The following is a 20,517-nucleotide window of genomic DNA, read 5'->3' on the forward strand; positions in this document are numbered from 1 at the left end:
ACAATTTATTTGTCAATTATATAATTAGAAATTCGTCACCATTTTATTATAATCATCTTCATCTATTAAAATTTAGCTTTCGTATAGTTCCGGTAAGAAAATCTCCACAATTAGGTGATATATTGACTAAAAATATCTTTTATTTTGAGATTGAGATGATTGAGATGGCACTAGTGGTGTATAAATACTCTAATTTGGCTTGCCTACAGTACTCCTTGTACCATTTAAACGTACGTAACCTATAGTTAGAATTATATTTCTATGTGAACCATATTATGAAAGGCATATAGAATATTTTGCCTGACAACAGTTTGGCTTGTAACATTTATAGTAAAATGTAGTAAAATACAAAGGTTTTTCTACATATTTTAACCATTGAATTTTGATGATAAAAATAATTGATCTCTTTGTCACAATTATTTGGTGCTTTGGTGTAAGTATTGTATGTCAGAAATAGCATTGCAGCGTCAAAAATATTTATTGGTGAAAATAGAAAATGCTAATTTTGTCAACAGGCCCTTGATTTGCTTTAGGTTCCCAAGTTTAGGGTATCAAAAAATACAAAACTCTTAAAAACATTTTTTTTTCTGGATTTAATACGGGAAAATTTAGAGATAACACTATCAATATCCACTTCTTCAATCTTCTTCGAGTTAATTAAGATGTTCTTGTCCCATTGTGTTCCTTAGTTCATCTTCAATACGTATTAATGTTGAAAAAGAACATTCACCATTATAGTTGTTGATCATGACAATCTACGCTTGGGAAATCCGATTCAAAATAATTGTTCATTAAAAGTTTATAAAATTGCAATTCCAAAGGCTCTTGTTCCAAAGGCTTCTCTTTCTTGCTGTCAATAACAATAGCTACATCTGTTTTCAGCAGCTCAACGAACTACACTAATTAGTCACCTAGGCTGTTCTTCAACACTTAAATGTTATGTAAAGCTATACAATATATTACAAATGTACATTGGGATAAAGATAAATATAATTTATTGCGCAGAACACACAGTTTAAATTTAACAGTAATAATTACCAAAATTAGTATGCGTTTACAAAGTTTGACCCCGTAAAGGCTAAGATTAACTAATAACATTTGAATTGACTATGCAACGTTATTCTCGTTTATATTATTGCCTCATTCACTACAATGAATTACTTGCTTACATTAGACAAGAAAACAGTACTCGAAGCAATGTTAAAACAACTTTTCTCAGGAATGACTCACATCCAAAGTGTTTTTAACAAGTTTTTTATGTTGTACGAAATTCAAATGTACAGTAATAATTTTTGTATGCTATACTAATTGTTCGGGTTGTTACGACTAGCTCGATCTATGACATTATCAAGGAATTCCCCTGTTGCAGTGCTGCCAACTTGCGTGTAACGTAGTTTAAGTAGTAACTTGTAATTTTAATGTGATTTGAATAGTTAATTTTTAAATTACCCACATTTTTACTCGAGAAACTGAAACAACATGCTCTAAATATGTATACTACCGTCACTAGCTTTCAATATTCTCGAAACGTGAGCGATATGAGAATAATCGATTGAAGAAAAGGTCAGCTATATTCACTCATAAAATGAATATATATATATATATATATATATATATATATATATATATATATATATATATATATATATATATATATATATATATTAAAATAAATCAACTCACCGGATACATTGGATGGTGACCCAGTTAAAAAAATTTAAACAGTCCGGCTTTTTTCGGAAAATATAATCTATTTATATATAGTAATCGATTAAAAAAGTATAATCTCGGCTATATTTCTACCATTTAAACTGTTTGAAGGGTATAATATGGTATAAATGCTAGTCTAAATATGTGAATTATAATTAAACCGAAAAATAATTAATCACAATTTTCAAAAGGGATCTATCTGCTCAAGAGTATTATGAAACTATTTTAAAAGAATAAGCAGAAAAATATGTTTATCAGGAGTTGTTGTGTTTCGTGTCGTTGTATAAAAGTTAGTAAAATACTTATTTTTACTGAACTTGTAAATTGATAACATAAAAGTCTATCAAATTTCTTAATTTATTAATTCCCTATCAAATAGATATTTTTTATACCATTTAAATGTAAATGTTATTAATTTCAGATAAGATTTAAAGTGACGAAATCGAGTTCTAGATTTTCAGGCGGGAGTAAAGCATCTTCGCACTTAAGGCATATATTTTTGCACTTTTATTTAAATTGGTATTTTTTTTACGGTCAGACAGGCTTGATGCGCGGAGCCTATAGTATTTGCTACTCTTGCTACATGGCTAATCCAAGCATATCAAATACTTTTAGAAATTTATGGTGAAGTTGTTTCATCAGATTCCAATTATCGGTTTTGATTTCAACGATTTAAATGTGGTGATTTTGATGTCAATAATAAAGAACGACCTGGAGGGACCAAAAGGTTCGAAGGCAATGAGCTGCAAGGCTGAATGGAGACTGAGTTTAGGAAACAAGTGTTTTCAGGCGTTTACATGCGATGCAATATTTAAAAGGAGAGAAAATAAAATGCAGGCAAATTACCACAATCCAAAGTACAATAAGTTTGCTTTGTACAGCATGAGAATTCATGTCCTTAAAATATTGTTAATATTACAGGATCAGCAAGGTGTAGTGTATTATAAAATTATTGACGTCAATTTAAACAAATTATACGACGTATTACGATCCTCTTGCGTAACAACGCTTGTTCACACATTGCAAGAGTTATGAAGAATAGACTGTTGTAACTGGAATCAGGCATAGCACTTTCTGATTACCACATCTTCAGATCGATGCAGCAATGGCTTGGCTAACATACGGTTTATAAATGCTGGAGAAGTATGAAAACAGATCGAAACAGATGTTTTAACAGTGAAAAATGATCAGAATACATGCAAGTACCTAATATATCATAATCATGCCGTCACTTATAATTCGAATATTTATTTGGACTGTTTTAGAAAAAATTCACCTATAGAGTAATAATAATGAATTTAATATACATCTTAAATCTATGAAGTTATTATTAGTACTGGAAACAACTAACACACAAAATAGGAGGTGAAATAACGGGTCTCCTAATATACTGACGATCCCCTACACTTATACAAACACGCTACCCCCTAGTTCTTTTTTTTGCTCCTAATACATGCCTTTTCAAAGACACCTACAGCGCCATCTATCCGAAACGTTGTCGTATTATTAACAACGTTCGTTCCCCCTTGCCATTTACTATACTCTTACGCGAGAGCATTTTCGCGCTCGGAACACTATCTCCGTCCTTTTTTAATTCATGCTAACTTAAATGGGTTCGCTACGAGCCAGTTCGAGCGCATTTCTATAAACCGCAAAGAAAAAAAAAAAGAGAAAATTAAAGGGACCCCCTGCGATCAGCATCGGGTCTCAGCGGGCTTCGGAAATGGCCCTGGTTGGTCACAGTCGGCGGATTATTTGGCCAGAAGGTCGATATTTCGATGGGCCATAAAAACGGGTGGGTGGCCATTATAGTTGAAAATGGTTGGGTGTGGGTGTGGAACGTTATTTATGTTTGTTTATTTTGTGCCTATGAAAGAAAAATTTTCAAGATCCCTGTTGCAATTAATCCTAAAATATTTCTAATAAGAATGTAATCAATTTCAATTAAATTTAATGTAACACGAAAATTTTAGACAGCACATAATCAGAGAGGCTTGAGAAGAATTTTGTCATTGCAATCTTAAATCAACAGGATGTTGGTTTAAATTTTGTTGGAGGTTTTACCTTTCCAAAGATATTAAGATAAGATATTATTATCAAATGATTATTGAAATCTTTAGTGGATGCAAAAATTTGTGAAAAAAATATGGTTGACAGAAGAAACAATAATTTTTCTTCCAGAAAAAGCACCTGTTCAGCTTTCTAAACGTCACTCAAAATATCATTTTACATAAGAAATAATATAATAACAAGTAATGCGTAAATAATTGTGTGACCATATTATTTAAACGGTTGAGAATCACAGGAACTATTCAGGAAAACAATAGACATCTTAGAAGTCTTATGAAGATATCAAGTAGATTGTCAGAAAGAGTAAAGAAGACAATTTAAATGAACTGATTTCGTCAAAAGAAATATATTTCAAATTGTTTTTCAGTAGATTTTCTCTAGTTCTTCTGACAAAATACTGCTAGCAAGTACTCTGATCATTTTTCTATGTTAAAAAGGCATGTACAGAAAACATTGGGTACAATATATATCAATAACTTCTCCCATCTTTTTGACAATACGTCTATACCGTGACTAAAGAACGATATTGGTTTGGCAGCGATCCTCATTTCAAAATTATGCGCCAGTCAAGCCATTCTTATATGCTTTATAATTCTTACAACGTGTGATTTTGCGTCTGTTACTTGCACTAGCAAGTAACTGACCTTTTTTGCAATAATACGTCGTTCATATGAATATAATGGTTCGATTTTTTGTTAAAAAATATTTCCCTTCAATAATAAATAAAGCATTTACTTTATTTTAAAAAGCTCTAGTAGTTATTGTGCGATCATTTTTAAAGAATTAGTTACCATGAATTAGTTTTTTTCTATGATTAGATATATGTTTAATTTTTTTTAGTATTTATGGTTATTGTACATCTTTAGTTTTTAGGTTTTGTTTAAGTTCTATTGTATTGTCTATATTTATTATAGACAATAACAGACTAGATAAAACAGAGACACAGACAGAGAAAATAGTAATTACTATTTTCAGTCGCTAGCTTTTTGACTATCGACTGTTTCGACTGTTTTCAGTCGATAGTTCCCAACGCTAATATAAATGTTCTTTAAAAGTTTGAGCTAGGTTCTTATCCAATAGGTTTAGGAATTCATTGTTTTCGTTTTTTATTTTCCTGGACTTTTTTATTGTGGGTATCAAAAGTACCACTTTTAAATCGTTGAAATCAAAAGCAACAATTAGAATATGATGTAGCCACATCATCATAAGTTCCCTAAGGTATTCTTCACATCAAGCACCGAAAGTAATTAATGTCAAAAATACAATATTTGGGCCTTCTATAATTAATTAGCATCTGTATATACCGAATGACTCAATAATATTCTGAATTTTCGTTGAATTGAAGTTCTGAATTATGAAGTTCGAATTTTCACTAAAAGATGTCGCCTGTCAAAATTCAAGCAAGCACCTAATAATTAATTCTATGCAAATTACAACCTCTCACATTAGAAATAATGTTTTCGTTTAAATATTTAATGAATAACATTGAATATATAGTCTACGTTTTGTAGCCAACATTTCAAAATAGTAAAATCCACTTTTAAATATTAAACTGTAAACTATCGGGCATACGCTTGCAAGTTTCATGGAAACCATCGCCGTTCCTTGGTAAACATTTCCCATTAATTCCACTAGAGTTTTTAAATAACTGAATTGAACATTTCTGAATTGCCTGAATACCACTCAATGTCAAATCTTTTCGAAATCAGAATCAAAAAAATAACTTAATTGTAATAAACTGTGCTTTATCGCAATATTCGCTTGATTTAGTTTCGTCTACTTTCTGACTATCTGACTGAGTTCCCAGAGTTCTTCACTTGGGCAACTAAAATAGATTTTTTACAATACTAGTCCCACTAATTATTATTCCAATGAAAGTTGCTTGTTATAACAATTTTTAATTTATCTATTACTAGAAAAATATGACGTAATATTCCGCAATATTTTTCAGTAAAAAAACACGAAACATTCACGGATTGTTTTAATTAAAACCGTCGAAGAAATGCTCCATTGTTTTACAACAATGGCCTACTCTAATTAAATTCCGAACCAGGCGTCGATGAATTACTCAAATATGTTCGCCACTAGAATAATACAGTCGCGTGTTAAATAATAATTAAAGAGAGCGTAAAGAAAAAGTTGGTATAGGAAAGGAAGTTTTTTTTTTGGTGTTATTTTGGTCTTTAGTTATTAGAAAACATATTTTGTTCTAAATACTTGTTAGTTATAACTAATATTTTGTTTTTTTGCTAGCTGTATCTGGACGCATGTTCATGTAGCTTTATGATTAAATAATTGCATGGAAGAGAAAGAGAAAACACACACAAACACACATATACCTTGTAATTTTATGACTGCCCTGCAATATTCCTAGATGTCTCACAAGCTTTTGATCGGGTTTGGCACTTGGGATTAATCTGTAAGATAAGCAAATTGTTACCGCGTAACTATTGTCAATTGCTGGAGTAATATTTATTGGGAAGAAAATTTAGAATATCGCATGAAATGGCGTTCTCGACATTTAAAAATATCTCGGCTGGAGTTCCACAAGGTAGCGTCTTAGGATCTCTCCTGTATCTGATATGTATCTCCTGAATCTCTCTGTACACTGCTGACATTCCAACAACAAAAGAAACACTTTTTGGAACCTTTGCTGACCACACAATTATTATGGAAAAAGATATATCTCTACCTAGGGTAATAGAATAAGTGCAAGTGGCAGTCAACAAAATCTACAAATGGACGAAAGATTGGAAAATTCAACTTAATAGCTCCAAAACTGTCCACGTTTATGTTGCATTTAGGCGAAATAATAAATATCACTCAATGGATGCCCTATTCCTCAAGCAGAATCAGCTGAATACCTTGGAATCTATCTTGACGGTAGATTAAATTGGAAGCATCACGTTAGACAAAAAGCAAAACACATTAGAACCAACATAAAACAACTATACTTCTGAAGATACTCTCAACTTGATCTAAAATCGAAGAGGTTGATCTATTATACAATTATAAAGCCAATTTGGACCTATGGGGTGCAAATATGGGGTTGCAATAAAAATTCAATTCAACTAGTCATACAACGCTGTCAAAACAAGATTCGTCGATTGATCAATACTGACCAATACCTATCGCTATGTAACCAACGAAGAACTGCACGATGATCTGGAAATCAAATGGATTAGCGAAGTTATCCAAGATTTCGCCTTGAAACACGAAAGAAGATTACTAAATCATACTAACTTGGAAGCTATACAACTGATGGACATCGCGTAGGATGTTAGGAGATTGAAGCGAACAAAATCATACGAACTTATATAAAGTGTATACATTTAGTGTAAACTATAGCTATAAGTTAATAATTAATAAATAATTATAATTTTATAATTGAGGAATACATGTTGATGTATTTTCTCGCACTCGTCTTGCTTGTTAATTAATCCAAGTACATACGAAAAGTAGTAACAAATTAATTGTAAATTAAGATTGTACTAAGCGTATCTAATAAAGATGTTATAAAGAAAATTCCAAATAGAAAACCTTAAAAGATTGGGACGACTTAAGAAATAAATAAGTTTTTCACATATATACATATTATGTATTTGCTCGATCTTTTTCAGATATATTGTTTTGACCTTGCTGTTGCCTCTATTAACTAGTATCTAAAGCTGTTATTAAGAGGATATTCATGGTCTTTCACAGAGTTGCATTTTGTTTCACTGATAGGCATTTCAGCTGGGTAGGGTAGATGTAGCTATCTTATACTAGATTTAGAATTAGTATAATTAAACAAATTTGATTAAGGCCTGTTATAACAAAGTCTTTCTGCTCTGCAACAGTATTGATTATATTTCTATTAAAATTCATAAACAGAAATATAGTTAAGGTTCAGTTGAGGAACAAATCTTGGTGAGACTTGATGAAGAGCGCTTGAAGTTTTCCGATATCAATAGACGTGTTGGTTGAGATGTATAGATGGTTCCCAAGCACCGTTTATGGTTTTGATGATGATGATGAATATAACCATACATGACTTAAATACATTTAATAATAAATTCCTTTAAGGTAAAGCATATCTCTTGTAGTACTTATTTAGTGAAGTTAAAAGTGCATGTTGATTTCAATTACATTTTCATTGCTTCAGGATCAGTTAGGTTCCAGATATTTTGATGTCATAGATGAATGTCTGATCAGATTGTTGAATAAATCGATCAAATTCTTAAACATATCGAAGTAGAACGTCATAGTTACCAGAACTAAACACGGATGGCAAAAGAAGCTCGATACTTGGTTTTGACACGAATTAACGGTGAAAAAATTAATGGATCAAGATTACGTTTATGAATCGCTAGTGAAACAAAACGAAATCGAATTATTTTTAAATGAATGATTACGGATTATGAAAAAGAAACTATGACATACGATAATAATGTGCGAAAAAATCATTATTGAAGACGTCCGGAGAGGTTTCACAAACGATTGCAAAGCTCGCATCGAAGGAACGGCAATGGAAGATCCTGTGATCAAGTGTTTGGTGAAATTGGCAAAACTTTAACAATATGTCCGTAGACAATAAGTATTTTTTTTATTTCCGTTATACAATATAACTCTACTGACATATAGAAGATAGCTTAACTAAGTGATGTGCTGCACAAACTTATATGATACTTATACCAAAGTCTATCCCAACTGATTCTAAAGGCTGTTCTAACTTATTCTAAAGATTATTATATCTCACTCTATGTGTCTATTAATCACTTCGTATCGTAATATGCGTTTGAACCCAGGCATAACATTTTGAATCACACTTGTTATGGGTTCCAAGGGTATATCCCGCGGAATTATTTTATTGTACACGTAATATAGAGCATCGACGATGGCTCAAACCACTTTATTTTAGAACCTCTGAAAGATAGCTATGTTAGATTTGTTAGTTGTACCCCACAGTTTGCAGGATAAATTACATTTTGTCCTATCAGCGACAAAAATTGGTTTAGTTTAAGCCGAAGCTGTTTGCGTTTTTCCATGTTTAGCATCAATCAAATTGCATTCCCATATATTTAACAAAGTCTGCTTATGAGAATTATTCATTTTTACTAGAGGCAAGTCCATCTACAAAAGGTAAATGTCACATGGGTGGATTTTCTCACATTTGCTTTGATACGCCATGTTTTCAACCAGAATTCGACTTTGTTTAGATGAAGTTGGAGGTTTCTTGTGGCTGATACTGGAAACTTGTTGCAACAGTAGTATTTCTTGAGGTCGGTAGGTCAGCTGTATACAATAAATATAACAATCGAACAAGAACACTGCCCTGCGGTTAGCTGAAAGTGCGTGTAGGGCAAAAGTTTTTCATTTTAACCTGTAGTTATGTCACACCTTATCGAAAGCTTGAGATATAACGAGAAATGCAGGGGAGAAATATTTTTTATCAAGTTTTTGTTAATTTGGTTGACTAATCTGTGTATTTGTTCTGTTGTTCCGTGTTTATTACGGAGACCAAATTGATGGTCTGGAATAATAGGAAATAGAAAAGAATTATTCATCGTCAATTGCTTGAACCTGGCCAAGCCAATCAGGCGATAAAAAATACAGCTAGAATTGATCAAAACCAAGCATTGCCTTACATCGTGGAAATGCTAAGCTATGCTTGTTTTTAATAACTCATCAAACATTAAGAGAGGTTAGCTGAGATGTTTTGCTGCATAAACCATATAGTCCAGATATTTTTCCATCCAGCTGTCACTTGTTTCGGTTTATTTTTCGCCTAGATATCTCAGAAGAAAAAAGATCATCGCTCAAAACGATATATGTGTCATTATTAGCTTTTGAAATTGATATGAATAATTCGTTTTCTGCTTGAATTTAATGAACTTCATAAATAGCAATCATTTTAGAGCAAGAAAATGTGTTCCCGTCTCCAACCGTATCCTGCGCCTCGATTACGCGTTCGATAAACAATTTACGAGCGGCTTAATTAAAGCATAGCATATTTCCGCTGATAAAACGTTTCATCTGTTTCCACCGACGGCTTTATCGCTCGTTTACGATCGACCAATTCAACACAAAACCCACAAAAATGGAATGAAGACAGAAATAAAGGCAGTCCTCCGAACAGACGTCAGCCGTCGGGGATGTCCAGCGAGCTCCATTTCACCGGCTGACACCTGAATGCATAATTTACGTCGGTTCAGTTGAAGCTCGTATTTTAGCCGCGACATGGCCATGCTTCTTCCCGGCCGGACACGCTACTCTGACGACAATAAATCAGTTTATTTGCTGTCAGTTTCGGGAGATGTTCCGATGATCAGTGGCGGAACGATTATGCAATGATATAGTTCGATGGAAAACCGGTTCGCTATTAAGCATTTCGATGGATATACAGAGGATGGACATAATTATACAAACACCTGACATATACAGAATATTTATTTGTTAAGATGATGTTGAGCCACGTTTTGCTCTTAAAACAGTTGATATTCTTCGTGTAATAAATTCTTAGAGCGTCTGATTCGTTTCCAATGGTTCTTGTACCAAAACGCCCGCAATCGCTTTATTGATGTTGAAGATAGAAATCTACACTCTCTGCTCTAGAACTTCCCATTACGGTTCTTTTATGTTGAGCTCAGGCTATTGTGATGGTTACGAAAGATGTTTGATGATATTTTGATGGTCTTTAAGCCAAGACTGAACCTTTTTCGCTGTGTATTGGCGTAACATTATCTTGGAATACCGCAACGTTGGGATACTGAGGATACTGAGATTTTCATTCGCAGTAATTCGGCTATTGAATATAAAGCCGCAGCATTGAAACGGTTTGAAATGATATTTTGTGTCAATTCGTGTGATTATTTAATTTATGTATGTAATGTGATTTATGTAAATATTTTTCGTTGCATATGGAAACAGTTGACTCATCGATTGAAAAGTTCTTTGAGAGCTTGAGCTGAGTTTGCGTCCAATAGGCCTTGCACTGTCTTCTTATCACCATAAGTTTTCTAAAGTGTTTAATGGGCTTCGGCAGCACATTTATTCAAATGTCGAAAATACAATTTTGGATGTTCCAGAAGTAGTACTGCATAACTCAATAATACTCCGGATAATAATAGTCCGGATAGTATGTTTCTTTTTTGGTTCTTCATATGGGGATATAGGAATAGCATATCTTTCGTAGCATATCTTTGTGGAGCTCCCGCAGTATTGCTTTTGTCGAAACAGTAATACTGAAGTAAGCATAGAGTTCAGCTTTCAGTTTTGCCACGATAATTTTAGCCAATTATCTGGCTGCAGTCCGTTTTAGTGTTATTTGGTATATGTCAGTTAATTTTGGGTTTCGTTCACTATTCCTCTTCGCCGATGATGTTTTACGAGGTTCTGTGTATGCTCTAATTGCCGTGAATACTGTCGCTCATGAAAATTTCAACAAATTGTTGCATAATACAGCGAGTTTTAACCTACAAGACAGTACAAACTGAGCGATACATATGCGACGTATTATTTACATGCAAGCAGTAATGAATTCCTATTATTTTGTCTATCTCTTTTTGTCTAAAAACTCTTTCAAATAACCGAGCTAACAAGTTACGCATGAAAACATTTCCGCATATACAATGTAGAGTGCACTTGATTAAAGCTGTTTTATCGATCGAATTTGGACTTGGGGGGTTTATGTAAACCTTAAGATGATGAAGCTTAGAGTCCATTAATAATATTTTTCGAAAAAAATTCATTGTGTTTATTAGCTGGGTATTTATTAATTAATATTAATAAGGCAACGCATCCCCTCCAAAAAAAAAAACTGTATTATTTTACATCGACGTTTTACGTGATCAGAATTCCAGTAAAACTTTATTGGTATTTTATCAACCCTCCTGTGCGAATTGAAATCGTCGCCGTATAAAGCCGAACGAAAGCAAGAACACGTCCCCTTCAGACTTTATCTCGTTATCGACTAACCTCCATGCCGTTGTGAAGTTTCCTTTACGTCCTTGTAGTTGTAATTTAGCCAGCGAAGCATTTTAACCGATAAGTTTATTAGAAAGATTAGGAAAACACCGATACTTTTGTCGTTTGAATGGTTGGCACTCGTAGGGTAGGGTAGCTCTGACGGTATGCAATCTAATGATTAAGGAATATCATTAGAAATGATTTTTCTTCGTTATTCCAATTTTGATTTTTTCCTTCCTACAAACTCAAAAATAACATCAGTATTTAAATACTATTGCTTTTAGATTACAATTATGTTGTGCTATCTATATTTTACTTTAACACGCAATTAACAATTTCATTTTAAACGAAGTAGAATTACTTTTATGTTTGAATGTTCTGTGGATCTGCAAAAAGGAATGGAATAATACCCCACAAATGCTTTAACGTATTTTAACCGCTATTTTCAAATAATATACTATAATAAATATAGACAATACAATAGAACTTAAACAAAACCTAAAAACTAAAGATGCACAATAACCATAAATACTAAATAAAAATTAAACATATACATAATCATAGAAAAAGAACTAATTCATGGTATAATATGTAAGTATAAATTGGGTACATTTTTGTCAAGGTCGCGGTTAGGGCGACAGAGCCAGAACGTTAAAAATCAGTCGAACCAAAAATAGTAACTAAAAGTACACGACTGAAACAGTCGACAGTAAATAGTAATAAAATCAGTCGGACCGAAAATAGCGACTGAAGACAGTCGACTGAAACAGTCACTGGTAAAAAGTAGTAAAAACTGTCGAACCAAAAATAGCTACTGAAACAGTCGATAGTAAAAAGTAGTCAATTATTAAACAGTCGATAGTCGATTTCAGTCGATAGTTCCCAATACTGATATTAACCCAAACAACTCCCAGTGTTAACTACAAGTAGTCTCGAAGGATTTTTGTCTTTTCAGAAATATGCCCACTGTGATTAACTACTTCTAGTATTTCGTTATCTTCGCAAATCTTTTCACTCGCTCTAGGTGGTAATAAGAAGCTAGTTCGTTGGAGAACTTCTTCAGTAGTTCTCATAACGAGCTGCCGTTGCAGCCCTTTTATTTGTTGATTCTCTTTGCTCCCTGGTTGCTCACGGCAGAATATTTCAGCTAGACATTCTTGCGAATTATTGAAACATTTTTACTTTGTACTGCTTACTTTATTTGCACTATTAATTGCCATTCAAATGAACCAAGGCGATCTATAATATGGGTCTTTCTATCTAGACTTCTTGACACTGACTCACGAATTATCGTGAATTGTGAGTTCAGTGAATGAATTAGAACCATCAGTACCCTTCGGTAGCTGACGGGGTGTCTGTCTCTCTGTGAATTTGGGAGTTTCTAACGAACCACGGGGCGCACAAAGCTTTACGGACTATTTTGTTCTGCATTACTTGCAGCTTTTTGACCAGATGTTTGACTCGAAGAGGGCCACTGATCTGATTAAGCTCTTGTAAAGCAGAACTTTTATTATCAGAAAAAGTTTATTTCGACGGCATAGAAGAGGGTTCAGAACAGAGTAGATTCCGTAGCCTTTGGATACCGATTTATTTATTTACGGTATGAATTAGAACCCCTCGGTTCGCCTTATTTAAGGTGGCATGTAAGAGGTCAATTGAACATTCTCCGGCCTACCATAGTAAAACACAATTTCTTGGCAAAATTAGTTTTTTTATTCAACATAATTCCCTTCAAGGGTGATACACTGATTATAGCGACCCTCCAACTTTTCGATGCCATTTCTGTAGTGCGATTTGTTCTTTGCTTCAACATAGGCCTAATTTTCGGCGATAACCTCTTCATTCGCAACAGGAAATAGTCGCTATGGGCCAGATCTGGAGAATACGGTGGATGGATGGATTTTTGTCATCGTTTTCACTGACTTTTCACACGGTGCATTGTCCTGGTGAAGCACTTTCTTTTACTTCAAATGCGGCCGTTCATGGTGTGCAGTTCACTCAGATGACTGTCGATTGGACTTTGGAGTGAAATGATGGGGCCATGTTTCATCCATTGTCACATATCAACGCAAAAACTCAGGTTTATTACACTTGATCATCTTCAGACACTGCTCCGAATCATCAACTCGTCGTTGTTTTTTTACAAAAGTGAGCTCGCGCGGCACCCACTTTGCACAGAGCTTTCTCATACCCAAATATTCGTGAATGATATTATGTACACGTTCAATTGGTATCTTTAGAGTGTCTGCTATTTTATTCAATTTCAATTTACGGTCATTGCAAATCATTTTGTGGATTTTTAAATGTTTTCGTCGGTAGGAACCTCTTTTGGACGAAGAGGGGCAGTGTCCGGAAAGTCGGCATCAAGCCAAGTTTTTGCTTCAACTGTATTTTTTCCCTTCAAAAAGCAATATTTTATCAACACGCGAAATTCCTTCTTATCCATTTTTTCACAATAACAAAAGTTGCTTTACTCAAAATCTTATAATTCACAAACTAATGATCCGACAGCTGTCAAATCTATACACGCATCTTTTGAGGGTTAGGGCTAACTAAAACACATGTGGATTTAATTCTAGTAGCGCCATCTATGTGTCAGGCCGGGGACTTTTCAATTGACCTGTTATGTCACGCCTACTTTGAAAGCATACTGTATCACCTTCATTTCCAACCAATGGCCAATTATAGAGGTTTTCCTATATTTCAAATAAACCGGAGGACAGAGCAACCTGTCCTCTGGTTTAAATTGTGATCAAAGACTGACCGAGAATATATCTGACAGGATACCGCCATAAAGCTATAAAAATGCACATATATTATAAAAACAGTTTTTTTGGGAAATATCTATTATGAGGTTATAAACATTTAACACATTTACTTATTATCTCCCTGACATCCCTAACACTAACGATGTATTTGCTGGTGTCCTCATTCATTATATACCATGTGACGTTGAAAATACCCCCAAGAACTTTGTTATGATACATTTTTAATTTAATCTTATATATAAAAATGAATCGCAAAATATGTTCCTAAGCGCATAACTCAACAACGCCTGGACCAATTTGGCCAAATCTTTTTTTAAAATGTTCGTTGAAGTTCAGGGATGGTTTTTACGGCGAGAAAAATTAGAATTATTGCTGGAAAAACCCTAAAAATAGCCCTTTTTGTTTGAATTTGTTTCGTGTATCAGTTGACAATTCATCTGTCATCTGTCAAAAGTCATCTGTAACAGACAACTTTTTTTTTTTAAATTTGATATGACTTGAACTCAAATCCTTTTAATCCGTACGAATTGTTTTATTTATTTAAAATTTTTTATTTGTTTAAAATTTAATTCAAATTTTAAATAAATAAAACAATTCGTACGGCTTAAAAGGATTTGAGTTCAAGTCATATCAAATTTAAAAAAAAAAGTTGTCTGTTACAGATGACTTTTGACAGATGACAGATGAATTGTCAAGTGATACACGAAACAAATTCGTATATCGTGTTTTGTGCAGAGTGTTTAGTTAGTTAGTGTTTGTTTAGTTCGTGATTAGTGAAAAAATAATTTATATTTGATATGCCTCCTATAAGACGAAGCAATTTAGGTAGAAGAACCAGAAATGCTATAAACCAAGCTAATTACCGATCTAATCGTACTGCACAAGAACGTGACGACGGAAATGAACGTGAAAGAATTCGGATATCACAAACGCGTGAAGCGCGAGCGCGACATTCAACTAATAATCGCGCAAGTTTGAATCCAGCTGCTTTCAGTTACGATGTGTCAATTGACTACAGTAACTACCAATGTGTTGTTATTGGTTCTATGAACTTGGTTTGCTCACACTGTAAGGCATTAAAATACAAAAACGAAGCCAATGGATTGTGTTGCGCAAATGGTAAAGTGAAATTGATACAATTGGATCCACCACCAGAACCATTGTACTCATTGGTTTCAGGAATAGGAACAGATTCTAGACACTTTTTGACACATATTCAACAATATAGCAATTGCTTTCAAATGACTTCATTTGGGGCAACAAATGCAGTTCGGGAAAATTTTATGCCAACTTTCAAGGTATGTATTATAGCAGTTACTCATAATTATTTTAGCGAACAAAATTTTCTGTCACCAAAGTTAAGATGTGTTACTAATCTTCAATTTCTTAATCATTACGAAATATATCACTTAGTCATCATATTATATGGTGATTCAGTTTCAGTGACACTTTTATTATATTTTATATTTGATAGATATTAGTTAAAACTAAATATATACTTTTTAAGATCAAATATTATTTAAGTTTGATCATTGACAATCCATTAATTTATACCACACCATAATATTTTTTTTATTTACAGATACAAGGGCAAATATATCACAGAGCAGGTTCACTGTTACCAGTGTCAGATAGCGACAACAAATTCCTGCAAATTTATTTTATGGGCAATTCACCACAAGAAATTGATCTGCGTTGTGCACATAACAATTTAGTAAAAAGGTCTATTGTAGAACAATTACAAACTTTATTTCATCAACACAATCAATTGATTATATTGTTTAAAACTGCCCTGGATCTGATGCCATCCGATAATCACAAAATTGTAATCAGAGCTGATAAAACACCTGCAGGTCAACATACAAGACGTTTTAATGCACCAACTATTGATGAAGTTGCTATCGTTGTAGTTGGAGAAAACTTGGAATCCCGTGATATTGTTTTACATCGTCGGAATTTTCAATTACAACCTATAAAGGAAACACACCGCTCATATGATGCACTGCAATATCCCATTATATTTTGGCAAGGTGAAGATGGCTACGATTTATCAATAAAAATGATAAATCCCATTACAGGTAACTAAAATATTAGTTTAGCTATGGCGATAATATCTCAGTCACTATATTATGTATTTTAATTTTATATTTGAATGTTATTAAAACAAAATCTGTTTACAGGTTCTGAAACCAACAAAAAAGTCAGTTCAATGAACTATTATTCATACCGCCTAATGATTCGGGAAAATGCAGATAATCACATATTGAAATGTCGGCGATTATATCACAAATATGTTGATGACATGTATGTTAAAATTGAAACGGAGAGATTAACATTCATCAGGTTGAATCAAACCAAACTCCGATCTGAAGAGTATATTCACCTTCGAGATGCGATTAATACTGATGGAAATGCACAGAATGTCGGTCGGATGACTATTCTTCCAGCAACATACATCGGAAGCCCTCGGCATATGCACGAATATGCTCAAGATGCCATGTCGTATGTTCGTCATTATGGTACAGCAGATTTGTTCATTACATTTACATGCAATCCGCAATGGATAGAAATTAAGCAGGAGTTATTACCTGGGAAATCATCCATTGATCGTCATGATATTACAGCCAGAGTCTTTAGACAAAAGTTGAAATCTTTAATGAATTTCATCGTAAAACATAATGTGTTTGGTGAGACACGCTGCTGGATGTATTCTGTGGAGTGGCAGAAACGAGGATTGCCACATGCACACATTTTGATTTGGTTGGTTGAAAAGATAAGGCCAAATGAAGTTGATGCAGTGATATCAGCTGAAATCCCTAATGTACAAGTAGATCCTGGATTGCATGAGGTAGTTATCAAAAACATGATACATGGTCCCTGTGGAACTCTTAATCAAAATTCACCGTGTATGATGGATGGTAAATGTTCAAAACGATATCCACGGACATTAATATCGGAAACAATTACTGGTAATGACGGTTATCCATTGTATCGTCGCAGATCGACAGCAGACAATGGAAAATCAACAATTGTCAAATTAAATTAACAAGATATTGAAATAGATAATCGTTGGATTGTTCCATATTCACCCATTTTATCAAAGACATTCAAAGCACACATCAACGTTGAATCTTGCCATTCAGTGAAATCGATTAAATACATTTGCAAATATGTAACCAAAGGGAGTGATATGGCTGTGATTGGAATTGGTGCAGAGAATTCTAATGATGAAGTTACCCAATACCAAATGGGCCGCTATGTCAGTAGTAATGAAGCAGTTTGGCGAATATTTTCTTTTCCTATTCATGAGAGACACCCTTCTGTTGTTCACTTAGCTGTGCATTTAGAAAATGGACAAAGAGTGTATTTTACAGCACAGAACGCAGTACAAAGAGCTGCTCAGCCACCATCTACTACATTAACCAGTTTTTTTGAGACATGCCAAAACGATGATTTCGCACAAACATTGCTATATTCTGAAATGCCAAAATATTATACCAGGAATCAATCCTCAAGGAGATTTATACGACGGAAACAAGGAAAACCAGTTCCAGGATATACAGATGTATATTCCACCGATGCGATTGGCCGGATTTATTCAGTACATCCAAGCAATGATGAATGTTTTTATTTACGACTGCTATTAGTCAATGTACGTGGCCCAACATCATTCCAACAGTTACGAACTGTTGATGGTGAATTGTGTGGATCCTACAGAGAAGCCTGTCAACGTTTGCAATTGCTTGAAAATGACGCTCATTGGGATCAAACTCTCAATGATGCTGTAATATCATCACACACTCATCAAATACGAACATTGTTTTCTATAATCATATCTACATGCTTCCCATCAAACCCAATTGATTTGTGGATGAAGTACAAAGATTATATGTGTGATGATATTTTGTATCAAATACGGAATAGAATGGGAAATCCAAATATACAAATCAGTGAAGAAATTTACAATGAAGCATTGATTTCAATTGAGGACATGTGCTTGATAATGTCAAACAAACTATTAATTCAATTAGGCCTGACCGCGCCCAATCGTCCAATGCATGACGCTTTTAACCAAGAGTTGCATCGAGAAAGACTGTATGATCTCAACGCTTTGAAAGAATAAATTCAAACAAATCTTCCACTGTTAAATGAACAACAGAAGTATGTATTTGAAACTCTTATGAAAGTAACAAATGATGAAACTGGAGGGATTTATTTCTTAGATGCACCTGGTGGTACAGGAAAAACTTTTTTTATTTCATTAATATTAGCAACAATTCGCTCACAAAATAAAATTGCACTTGCACTCGCTTCGTCGGGAATCGCAGCAACTTTGCTTGAAGGTGGTCGAACAGCCCATTCAGCACTAAAATTGCCATTAAATATGCAAAGCAATGAAACTCCAACCTGCAACGTTTCGAAGAACTCTGCAATGGCAAAGGTTTTGCAGCAATGTAAATTGATTGTTTGGGATGAATGCACGATGGCACATAAAAAATCTTTGGAGGCTTTAGACAGAACCTTAAAAGATCTACGTAGCAATAATAACCGATTTGGTGGTGCAATGATTTTATTAGCAGGAGATTTTCGTCAAACATTGCCAGTGATTCCACGATCAACGCCAGCTGATGAACTCAATGCATGTCTAAAGTCCTCCAATTTGTGGAAACATGTTAAAGTACTTCATTTAAGCAAGAATATGCGTGTCGAGTTGCAAAATGACCAATCTGGAAACATATTCTCTAAACAACTCATTGACATTGGTAATGGCAAATTTCCTATAGACATGTTGACGGCTTGCTTTTGCTATGACTATAAACAAGTCCCAGGGGCAATCATTAAGTGTTTGTGGTATTAATCTAGAAAACCCATGTTTCTCACATGGTCAATTGTATGTTGCCTGTTCCCGTGTTGGAAAACCATCAGATTTGTTTATCTATGCGCCAGGTAATCAAACAAAAAACATCGTATACCACAAAGCAATATAATGATAATAATAATAATAATTATGATTCACATGATTAACAATAAAGCGATTACTTACTTTTCAATCCTTATATATGTTTTATTTAATTATTTTTTATTCACAACGCCCTATCACCAGGGTGATGGTTCTGTTCAGGAGAATTTTTTAAAATACGTAGGCACAAAAACTGCCACATTACAAATCTTTTTGACAGGACGAAGTCTGTCGGGTCAGCTAGTTTAAAATAAATTTCCGTTTGTATCTCTAGTTATAAAAATACAGAAAAATAAAATATCGATAATAATGAGATAATCAGCTCAATTTTATTAAAAGACGTATTTAAAGAATGACGAACAATATTCCAAACCTTATATTACTGATCATACTTATTTAAATTAGAAATATATATAAAACAAAAGGGTAGCTATCTAAAGGTATACAAGAAAATCTATTTCATAAAAATCAATTTAATTCTATATGAAGTCCCTTAACATATATATTTGTAATAATTATAATTTCAAACTATTAGCAATTAATTAAAATGTAATAAAACAAGATGGGAACATATAGGAAAAATAAAAAGGTTTTTGTCAGGAGTGGGATTCGAACCCACGCCCTCAGAGAGGACCAGAACGCTCATTCAACCTACAAAGTAGGCAAGGAAACCTTGAGTCTGGCGCCTTAGACCGCTCGGCCATCCTGACATATTTCAAAAATTGTTATTTGTGTTTTGAAATACATATAGCTAACTATTTTAATACATAAAAGTATTTAATATTATGAATTTTACACATACAGAGATAATTATTATCGTTAATACGTAAAAATTAACATATTAAATCGAAAATATATATAAAAAATATTTATAATAAATAACTTAAAAGAAATCAGTACTATACACAACCAACAGGGCGTAATAATGAAAATGTTTCGAGCTCAAAAATAGATTTTTTAACAAGTACGCATCCCTAATAGTAGCTTCTATTTACAATAGTCAGTTTCTATCTAAAAGAATTTTTCTTTGAAAGCGACATACATCGGACGTGAATCAGATTA

At 33.6% G+C, this 20,517-nt stretch overlaps 1 protein-coding gene and 1 non-coding gene across 2 annotated transcripts; one reads left to right on the forward strand and one right to left on the reverse strand.

Moving 5' to 3' along the window:
* The first annotated feature begins 16,183 nt into the window (after window positions 1-16,183).
* Window positions 16,184-17,655, forward strand: LOC143193356 (uncharacterized). Its single transcript, XM_076399518.1, has 2 exons — window positions 16,184-16,573; window positions 16,676-17,655. The coding sequence occupies exons 1-2, from the start codon at window positions 16,297-16,299 to the stop codon at window positions 17,539-17,541; spliced, it is 1,143 nt and encodes a 380-aa protein (XP_076255633.1). The 5' UTR covers window positions 16,184-16,296; the 3' UTR covers window positions 17,542-17,655.
* A 2,394-nt stretch (window positions 17,656-20,049) lies between these two features.
* On the reverse strand, window positions 20,050-20,165 carry TRNAL-CAA (transfer RNA leucine (anticodon CAA)). The gene is made up of 2 exons: window positions 20,128-20,165; window positions 20,050-20,094 (listed from the first exon to the last, which is right to left on the reverse strand). It is a non-coding gene; the product is annotated as a tRNA-Leu (tRNA).
* Window positions 20,166-20,517: the final 352 nt, after the last annotated feature.

Source organism: Rhynchophorus ferrugineus, unplaced genomic scaffold (assembly GCF_030347505.1).
Source record: "Rhynchophorus ferrugineus isolate W39M unplaced genomic scaffold, kcgeb_rfMv2 rfM3, whole genome shotgun sequence".
NCBI lineage: Eukaryota > Metazoa > Arthropoda > Insecta > Coleoptera > Curculionidae > Rhynchophorus > Rhynchophorus ferrugineus.

What these genes read in the sequence shown, in the direction of transcription:
- LOC143193356 (XM_076399518.1), top strand. Translation starts at nt 16,297, where the DNA reads ATGCCATCCGATAATCACAAAATTGTAATCAGAGCTGATAAAACACCT. An exon ending in AATGATAAATCCCATTACAG is followed by an intron (nt 16,574 to 16,675) that starts GTAACTAAAATA and finishes ATCTGTTTACAG; the next exon opens with GTTCTGAAACCAACAAAAAA.